The 11,065-nt window shown below is 35.3% G+C and overlaps 1 protein-coding gene across 1 annotated transcript in view; it reads left to right on the top strand.

Annotated features, from left to right (window-relative positions):
• WDR64 (WD repeat domain 64) overlaps positions 1 to 11,065 on the top strand; it is a 253,246-nt gene that overhangs the window by 198,439 nt on the left and 43,742 nt on the right. The window contains exons 21-22 of the mRNA XM_030886170.1: positions 3,584 to 3,689; positions 7,907 to 7,965. Of these exons, the coding sequence (XP_030742030.1) occupies positions 3,584 to 3,689; positions 7,907 to 7,965 (165 nt within the window). The remainder of the gene's footprint in view (positions 1 to 3,583; positions 3,690 to 7,906; positions 7,966 to 11,065) is intronic.

Raw genomic sequence — 11,065 nt, 5'->3', positions numbered from 1 at the left:
TTTTCATTTTCTTTATGTTGAGATTTAACCCAGAGGGAAGGTGTAGTCTTTGATCTTTATCAGTAAATGTTCCAAGTCTTCTTCAATTTCAGCAAACAAGGTTGGGTCATTGCATGTTTCAGGTTATTGATGAGCTTTCCTCCAATCCTGCAGCATTTTTTTACCTTGTCTTGCTTCTCGGATTATTTGTTCAACATACAAATTGAGTAAGTATACAACCCTGACATGTATTTTTCCTGACCTTAAAAGAGGGAGTATTCCCTTATTCTACTTAAATTACTGCTTCTTGGCCAATGGGAGGCTCCTCATGAGCACAACTAATGTTCTACAGTCCATTGTTTTCAATATTAGCTATAATTTATTATAATCCACGTAGTTAGATACCTTTGCAGAGTCAGTAAAACTAATGTAAACATCTTCCGGGTATTCTCTGATTTGGGCCAAGAACGATGGGTGTCAGCAATCCTCTTGGGACTCCAGCTTGCAATTCAGGTAGCTCCCTGTTCATGTATTGCTGCAACCATTTAAAATGATCTTCAACAAAATTTTACGTGTATGTGATCTTAACGATAATTTTGCCATTTTGTTGCCTGAAATACCTTTCTTCATTGTTAAAAGTACTTCTATGAAATCCAGAGATTTTCCTACCCATATTTCTATAATCTCCATCCTTCACCCTTACTCCTAATTTCACTCCAGAATTCTTACTCCCCTCTACCATTCAAAACATTTGTATCAGTAAAGTAAATACTTAAAGAAGAAAGTATAGTTAAAATTATTCAAGACCTATAAATATGTCCTATTACACTCATGTTTGTGTAATAAAATATGTTAGTTGCCATCACGTTGACTCTGACCCATGACAAACCTTATATGTAACAGAATAAATATCACTCATCATCCTCATATTGCCACTGTTTGAATCCATAACTGCAGCTATTGTGACAATAGGACTCCCTTCTACTTTAGGTATGTTCTTTTACAATGATTGACTTCTCTAATGACATATCTAAAACAAACAAGTTGGACAATGAATATTCTGTTTTGATCCATAGGTTTACATTGGCTAATTTTCAGAAGTAGATTACCAACACTATCCTGTCTTAATCTGGAAGTTCCACTGAAATTTGTCCACTATGAGTAACCCTGGTGGTATTAAAATATCAGTGGCACAGCTTCAAGCACTTTACCAACATGCAAACCACAATGATAAAATTGACAGGCAGGTGATGACAAAATATCTCAGCTCCTTTCAAATTTTTCTTAACACTGAATTATGAGTATATGTCATTACATATTTTATTGGATAATTAAAGGATATTAATTATGTCATGTCTAAAAATTATAAGGACACTAAAGCGTGAGTTAAACAATTCTTAGTTATCACAACTATTGGATGTATATAGTTATCCAAATTATATTTAACAGAGATGGTGAAATAAATGGCCTGGTGATGATGACAAGAAAGGAGATAGTACCACTTGGGATCAGACTTCCTCCCACAAAGAAGCCAAAAAAAAAAGACCAACAGTGTTAAAGGCAGATATTGGGGTTCAACAATATAGAACAGTATGGTGGTCTGTCAGATAAAGCCTCAAGGTTCAGCAGTGTCTTTATTAGTTAGAAAGTCCTGATCTGAAAATTCAAAGATTGTAACAACATGTTTCCCTTGTGATCTTGGTATTAGAACAATGCCTCATTCTTATTCCTGACAGAAAAATTAAAGTGTAAGAACTAAAAGGGAAAAGGATAATTTCCAAATAAATCCCAGGAAACTAACAACAAGTTCAAATTCTTTCTTCTCAAGCTTTGATGTTTATTCTCTGAATGGGAGAGTTTATGTGAAAGTCCTTCTGAGTCCTTGGCTTATAAGAAGTGTTGGTGGGGGCTGAGGGGTGACAGATTTGCTGATTTTTAATCTTTTACAAGCCTTCATCCTTCACAATATTAGAAAATAGGCATTTCTTAAAAGACATAGACCATATTTATATTTAAATCAATTACAATATACTTAAAGTTAAAAACAATGCTTGTTTAAGATGGGAATATATGGAGAAAAGAGATCTGACAAATTTGCCTGAATGGAGTAATATGAAGTGCAAAAAAATATCTTTTCCTTGTTTTATTTTTTATTATTAATTTGGAATTAATGCATACATCATTTCATACTTCAGTCTCATCCAGTGGAATTGTACATTTGCTACCACAGTTTCCAAACATGCCTTTTCTACATGGACCCTTGACATTGTCTTCCCTTCACTCTGCCACCACCACTGTACCCACCTCCCCCCGAATCCCTTATTCTGCTTACTATCCCTATAAGTTCACCAATCCTGGGTTTCATATACTGAAAAAATGAAAAAAAAAACAAAAAACACAACTTCAAGAGAGGCCCAATGGCCTAACACCTCTGAGATACACCCTAATATGTGCAAACAAAAACAAAACAAACAATGCAAAACAAATCCACAGAAAATGTTGGAAACCAGAGCAGGTCCAGTGTGCATCATAGTGGGGATCTACTGGCAAACTTTTAACTGTTTAAGTCAAATTTATGCCTTTGATCTCTAACGCACTCTGTTTAGTAACCACTTTCCTTCTATTCCCCACTTGTGGATTGAAGGAGTTCACCAGAGGCTTATTTCCTATGTAGTTCCACAAATGGATCTTGGGCTTCCACTGTCATCCACAGCCTTCTGCAAACCAGATTCTCCCATTTAGGCTCTGATACCAATCTCTCCTTTGACTTCAGATTATATGATTCACAATCCTTTAGTGACTGATGATGGTGTGCTTCTTCCATGTTAATTATCTTAACTGTAGAGATTATCACACATAATTTGCACCAAGATCTTATAATTAATAGTTGGTTGTTATGAGTCGGCATTGTGAGTTTGAGAATTTTGTTTTGTTGTTCTTCCTATAAAACTGGAACTTAAGTGGTATACCTCTAGGCTTAATCATTAGGCTGTTCACCACAAGGTTAGCAGTTTGAATCCACCAGCTACTCCTTGGGGGAAAGATGAGGCTTTCTACTCCCCACTTCTGTAAACAGTTACAGTCTCGTAAACCCACAGAGATAGTTCTACCAGTTCTACCCTGTGCTTTAGGATCACTATGAGTCAGAATTGACTCCATGACAGTGAGTTGGGTTTTTGGTTATACCTATAAAAATAGTTGTCCCCGATGAGCACAAATGGTTTATTTCAGTTACTAAACTAAAGGTTGGCAGTTTGAACTTGCCTCTCTCATCCACTCCTCTTCAGCAGCCCTACAGAAAATTTGATCATACACTTCATTAAAGATTGCAGCCAAGAAAACTTTATGGAAAATCTGTGACACATGAGGTTGCCATAAATTTGAATCAACTCAACAGCAATGGGGTTTATAGTTTTATAAGAATCTCAAAATGATAAGTGCTTACACGTAGTTTCAAATTATTTTTATTACAAAGAAGAGAGTGACATGGTTCAAGATTAGAGATCATTCTTCCAATATAGCTATACAGAGATTTACCTATAATTTTAAGATTCTGTATAATTTACAATCATAGAAAAATCTATTTACATTCTTCTTTATTCAGGGAAGATTACTGAAAGATATGCTACCTTTCACAAAGCATTCTGCTATTTCTTTGACATCACTGTATACTGATTCATGTACTAGGATACTATTGGCTGGAAATGTAGGTAAGTCATTCATCTTATTCAGCTGGAGCTATCTTAACTTACATAATATAAAAATTATTATAGGAGAAACATGACATTTGTTGAAACAAAAAAAGACATTCAAGCATGAGATGTAATATCATCACTGCTAAATAAATTGAAGAGTGCATCTATTTCATTTCTAATTCCATTCTTAGTTTTTTTTTTATGTAGAGAAGACATTTTATTTCTCCAATATTTATTTCAATGCATTGCTACTCATCCCTTTACCCTAACTTACATCGAAGATGTATTAATACAACAAAAAATTAGTATTAAATTTTTTATATTTTTTTAATCTTGAAAGGATTGTGTTTATTACTAGATATAGTTGTGACATGAAGTAGACAGGAAAATAGGCCATTTTGTTCTCATTAGGGGACTTTAATAATTTTATATATCTTATAACTATCATGTTATTGTTGTTTACCAATTACTATAATGGGTTGAATTGTGTCCCCCAAAATATGGGTCAACTCGGCAGGACCACAAATAAATAATGATCCCCATACTGTGATCCTGTGTGATAAGCAAATCACATTATAAAAGAATTAAATGTGGATGCAACATCATTAATCCCCTCACAGCCCTGATACTATATAAGGAGAGTTTCCTTGTGGTGTGGCTTGCAACACCTTTTATCTTACAAGAAGTTTTAAAAAGTGAGCAGAGAAAAAAGAACTTATAATTACCAAGAAAAATGAGCTACAATCTAAATATGGCCTCTGGACCCAGATCCCTCTGCAAGGATCTTCCTAGATCCAAGGGGACTTTATGAAAGACACACAGAGATCTCCAAGGATGTCAGATACAGATACTGAAAGGAGACAAGGGCCATCATCCTCAAGGAAGGAAACCTTTCCTCTAGAACTGGTACCAAGAATCTGGAGCCCCGGTGGCACCTAGTTGGATCTTCACGAACTTCTTTCCAGACTGCTAATGGAGGTTCAAGTTCACACCTATGAGATAAAGATGCGGCTGCTTGCTCCCTTAATAATTTACAGTCTTGGAAATCCTAGGGGGCAGCTCTATTTAAGGATCACTATCAGTCCTGAGTTAGAATCAACTCAAAAGCAGTGAGTCAATTGAGCCTCCTACACTGTAAGATATGTTTCTATTTGTTAAAGTCATCTACTTGCAATATTTCTGTTATAGCAGCACTAGGTAACGAAGTTAGAATTTGGTTCCAAGAATGAGGTGCTGTTCTAACAGATAACTAAAGTGTGGATGCAGATTTGGAATTGGATCATGGGTTTTAAAGTGACTAATAGTAAAAACCTTGATTGCCTTGAAGTGACTGTTGGTGAAGCTATGGCTTTCTGTTGAGGACTCAAAAGAGTTAGAGTGCTATAACACCACAGATGGCAAGGCGCAGCAGAAAAATGACAATTAAACCAGATGACCAGCATGATAAAAGCCAAAATAGAGTGACAGAAATGAGCACCTTTAGGCAGGATGCTTCCTGTTGGAATGGGGCACCTTTGAGTACTTAATGTTAGAGCTAAAGAACTTTACCCCTTACTTGAACGCAGGGCAGAGTCCACGTAAACATGTGCAAGAGACCACGTACTCAAGAAGCCGAAGCTGCAGAGACAAGGAACAGAGGAAACAGAGCCGCCTCCATTTCAGAGCAGGGCTGTGACTTCCAAGGAATTAGCACACCGAGTACTGGTTTCTGCAGTATCTAAGTTTGAAGTTTTCTCTGTTTCAAAGAGTTCATTCTTTACCACCTTCTTTCCAGTATGGAGCTGCATTAAGATGAGGCTAATACTCCAAACTGAGGGATGGCAACTACCATGCTTTAAGAGACCTGTTGGGGCCAAGGCAGTTAGGTCAGATGAAGTAGGAGAATGGATTCATCCAATACCGAGGGAGCAGTGTTGGCATTTCAGTGGGTTTAAACCAACAATCTTTCAGCTAGTCACTCACTCACTCACTCCACTCATTGCTGTCAAGTCCATGTGGACTTGTAGTGTCACTTTAGGACAGAATAGGACTGCCTCTGTGGGTGGGTTTCCAAGACTGTATCTATTGACAGGAGTACAAAGCCTTGTCTTTCTCCCAGGGAGACAAGTGGTGGTTTTGAACTGTTGACCTTGCAGTAAGCAGTCCAATGTGTAACCCATTACACCATCAGGGCTTCTTTCCTTTTTTCTTTTTAATTGATGCTTACATTTTCTTTGTTTCTCTCTCTCGTGCTTATTGAAAAAGAGCTCTAGTGGCATAGTGGGCTTTATATTGAGCTGCTAAACACAAGATCAGAGTTTCAAACTCATCAGATGATTCTTGTGAAAAAGATAAGGTCGTCTTATTTCCACAGATTTAAAAGTCTCAGAAAATCAAAGGAGCAGTTCTATTTTGTCCTATAATGAGACCTTATAAAAAACTAAGTAGAGCTTAGTTGCTCTAAGCCAGATTTATCTTGCAACGATGAGTTTATTTTTTATTGTTGTTCCTTAAAAGACTGTGTCCACGTGTATAAGTAGTTTGTAATTTTAATAGTGTTTAAGTATTTCAAAATCATCAGCTAATTTCTTAGAATTTAAGTGAAACAGCACATTTTCAGCTGAGACCAAAATCTTAGTTCATGTGAATTTTGTCTTTACTCCACATTCACTCTTTGACTTATTGCTGTTTGATAACATAATATTCAGATTACATCCTCAAAAGATTTTATATTTTACATCTTCTCTTTTAAGAATATTTTTCTCATTTCAAATTTATTCCCCAAAAGCCTCAACAATTGGTCCCATTAATTATTTGTGTTTTGTGGGCATTATTGAAGATAATGAGATGCTGGAGGGACTATAAATCAGTGCAAACACTCTGGAGAGATGTATGAAATTTCCTTAAATAATTGGGAATACAAATAACATGTGACACAGCAAATATACTACTTTGTATGTACCGACAGAAATAAGGAAAATAGCATAAATATATACACACCCTTATTCATTGCAATAGCAAGAAAATAGAAACAACTTAAATGCCTATTGATGGGAGAATAGATAAATAAACTTTGGTATATTTTTATTATTAAAATATCATGTATCATTAAAAGATCATGATGGAACTGGGAAACACTTTATGTCATGGATGGATTTGGAAGACTTGATGCTGAGTGAAGTTAGTCAATCACAAAAGATAAAAAGAAAATCAAGAAGAGACTGTCATACATAAAGAAACAGACTTTGATGGTTACCAGTGGTGGGAAGGGAAAGGAGGGGAGTGGGAAGGGAAAGGAAGCTAGAGTATAGATAGGTGTTAACTTGGGGGAAGGAAAAACAATATCCTACCAAAGGGAGATGGGCAAAAAGGTAGGTGGAGTGGGGGGGGGCGGGGGAATAAGATGAGCCATGGGAAGTATTGATAAATTGCTTAAGTTGTTGAATTAAAAAATGATGATACATAAACCCCCACCTAATTCACAATAAAAACATTTTGTAAAGAAAAAGACAAATAGATGGAGTGTGGACTTAGGAGCCAATCCAGTCTCATCCATATAATTAAAGGAGCATCCTGATAGTGTAGTGGTTAAAGTACTCAACTGCTAACTGAAAGGTTGTTGATTTGAATCCATCAGTCACTCGGTGGGAAAAAGATGTATCAGTCTGTTTCTGTGAATATTACATTCTTGGAAACCACAGGAGTCTGTTCTACTCTGCCCTACAAGGTCATCATGAGTCAGAATAGACTGGACAGGAAAGAATTTGATTCTTTGGTTTGATCTTCCTAGACTCTGGCCCTAAGCTTCCCTTTTCTCAGCCTCAATCGATGTTACAACTTTTATGAGGGCTGTCTTAAAACAGACATCCAGGACACTATTAACTGTTGCTTAAAATTTTTTAGTTTTCATAAGCATTATTGGGGTTGTGGGAAGAATATGTTTCTTTGTAAACAGTTTGGATACTATTTGGTAGTGGCCTATGCATTTCTGTTAATCTAGCCTGACCTCTGTAAGAACTTTCACTCTGCATGGATAAAGCAATCTCATTATATCTTTTTAAGCCTGAAACAAAGAAGAATTGCTGCACACAGAAGTTGGTATATAATTTTTTTTACTTTCTGGTTCCTCATATTAAATCATGAGATTTAAAATACCTGAATCAAAATTATGTGGCAATCTGGGTAATAGTTGTGTAGATAGTTGGATATCTAATTAAAGATTCCAATTTGTTATATGTTTAAATTTTACACAGAAGGACATGTGATCCTTTGCAGTATCAGTTCTTTCCTGGATCCACCTCACGATGAAAAGGTAAATGTTATTTCCACTTTAATTAATAGCTTACCACTATTTATGCCATACTCTACAAAAGAGGCAAGGAAAGACTCCTTGTCCTCAACTTAAGTTGTGTGGTGAATAAAGTAGTCTGCGGATGTAACTAAGAGGAAGATGAGTGAAAAAAGAGACTGAGGCAGCCACTGGTCACTTTGTATATTCTTGATGTTTCAATTTGTCCGTTAGATGTTTCAATTTGTCCGTTACAATCTATGTAGAAACCTAGAAAATAAAAGAGCCTATGGATTTCTGATTTATTTTCTTCATTGTTTTATTGGCATAGAATTCACATAGCGTACAATTTAATGTTTCTAATCATATTAAGAAGAATTGTGCAATCATAGCCACAATTAATTTCAGATTTTTTTTTTCTTGTACTCGTTGCTGCTAACACCCCCATTCCCCCTCAGTCTCCCCTACCATGCCCTAGGTCATTATTAATCCAGTTACTATCTAAAGAGATTTATCTATCCTGTGTTACATGTACAGAAAACCATATAAAACACAAACACAAAAGAATGACAAAACAAAGAAAAACTCAATCAAAAAGAGAGCAAAGCATATTAAAAGCCAAAATTTTAAAATGGGTCAAAGGGGCGATCAAATGATAGTATTACTTTTTAACCTAACTACATTTGCAGTAATTAACTTTACAATGCTCTTTGTCTGATAGCAAACCTATTCACAGCCCTTGACTCTAGTCAGAAGTGATTCCATGTAGAAGGTGATTCCATAAACTTCCTTTGCTGTCCTATGCAGTCTTTAACCAGTCTTACAAGAGACTTAGCTAGTCCAAACCATGTACTGCAAGCACATTTTAATTCATTTTTGATGTTAATGCAATGTAAATGTCACCATCTTCACTTTGTAACCATTTAAATATGTATTTCTTGAGGGTATGTGGATATATAAAAGTGCATCTACATTCAAAGGGGCTTTAAACAGTTCATGGAAAAAGTGCATTATCTTTTAATTACATTTTCCATTATTTTTTAAAGTCCCCTCCAATATGTCATACTGAAACACTGAACAACAATTAGACTGCAGCAAGGAAGGATTAATTTAAATAGCTTTATTACCTTCTGAATTGATACTTCAAATTCATAAGCTAAATAATTTATATAGGACTATTTTATTTTTGAATCCTAGGTATTAGTATCTAAATACATAAATTAAGGTTTGACTTTTTGAAGAGACTTATTATAGTTATTGTTTCATTTGTTCCATGGAGTTTTCTTTTTGTTTCAAAAATCTCGTTAGTTTTTATAAAAGCCAGGGAGTCAAAATTATCTCCCCAAAGGGAAAAACAAGTAGTAGTTTGACTAGGGTCACTTCGAAAAGGCAGTCATTGTGGTGGATAAGGTTGTACAACAACTTGGCAGGGCCATAATCTTCTGTTTGGTTATTATGTGATCATGTAATCATCCTCCATGATGAGATCCAATGTTAATATAATCCTATCCATAATGAGATCTGTTATAAGCAAGAAATCAATGAAGAGTTGTATGAGCTCCTAAAAAAAGATATATATATAAAAAAGAAGAAGTTGATCCTTTGAAAGGAGTAACAAAATTGACAGGGTGTTCACAGATTTAACAAAGGGAAAGAAAAATACGTTGTAAATATATAGAATTACAAATGAAAAAGACATCACAATAGATCTAAATGAAATAAAAAGAATAATCATACACTATTATGAAAGACTATATTTCAACAAATTTGTTAACCTAGGAGAAATTTCTCTAATCACTTCAATGATACAACCACCCCTTAGGACCCATTTAGTGATGAAGGCCTGTCCCCCACAAATAAGAACCACATGATCATAACAACAGATACAGAAAAATCATTTAACAATAGCCAAAACCTGTTTCTGATAAAAGCACTCAACAAAATAGAAATAAAAGGGGAATCTCTCAAAAGAGTAAAGACTATATCTGAAAAATCCAATGGCCAATGATTTGACAGGGATAAACGAAACATACTTCCTCTGAGAACAAGAAATAGATAAGAATGCTCCTTATTCAACATTGTCCTGGAAGACATAGTCGGAAACATTAAACAACAGAAAGAAATGAAGGGAATACAACTGGGCAAACAAGAAATGAAAGTCTTACTATTTGAATATGATATGATTTTATATGTAGATGATCCAAAAGACTCCAAAAAAGATTGTTGGAAATAATTTAGGAATTTGGCAAAGTAGCAAGATACAAAATTAACAAACAGAAATCCATTGGATTCCAATACATGAGGAAATCTCAGAACAAGAATAATCCTTTTTAATCTCAGAATAAGAAAACCACAGAACATTATTACAAGAAATCAAAAGAGACCTACCCAAATGGAAGGATAGCTTGTGTTCATGGAAAAGACGACTTAACACTGTGAGAATGTCAATACTACTTAAAGCAATCTATAAGTACAATGCAACTCTAATTCAAATAGAAGCATATGAGTATAGTAAGAGGCATTGCACTACCCAACCTCAAACCTTATTCCACAGCCACAGAAGTCAAAACAGCCTGCTACTGGTACCATCATAGATACATAGACCAATGTAACAGATTAGAAACTCCAGAAATAAATGTATGCACCCACACACAAATCGTTATCAACAAATGGCCAAAAAATTAAATGTGAAAGAGACAGCCTCTTCAACAAATGGTGCTGGCAAAATTGGATCTTTAGCTGCACATGAAAGAAACAGGACTCTTACTTTTCTACATGCACAAAAATGAACTCAAGATAAATCAGAGACCTAAGTACGAATCCCAGAGCTATAATTATTAATGAGAAGATTGGGACAAACGTGAGGGCTCTACTTCAGGGCATACACATACTACTAAATATAAACAAGGAAGCACACAAAGTAGAAGACAAAATAGATGGCATGGCCCTACTAAAAATAAAACACCTATGCATTTCAAAAGACTTCATCAAATTATCACCTTACACTCACAGAGAACAACAAATGCTGGAGAGATTGCAGAGAGACTGAAAATCTTACACACTGCTGGTGGGCTTGTGAACATGTACAACTCATATATATAGTGCTACTAAAACAACTAGGATT

Source organism: Echinops telfairi, unplaced genomic scaffold, assembly GCF_000313985.2.
Source record: "Echinops telfairi isolate 266 unplaced genomic scaffold, ASM31398v2 ScPeMD7_655;HRSCAF=1070, whole genome shotgun sequence".
In the NCBI taxonomy this organism is placed as follows: Eukaryota; Metazoa; Chordata; class Mammalia; order Afrosoricida; family Tenrecidae; genus Echinops; species Echinops telfairi.
Note: the sequence above shows the minus strand (reverse complement) of the source record. Positions and strands in the feature narration are given on the sequence as shown.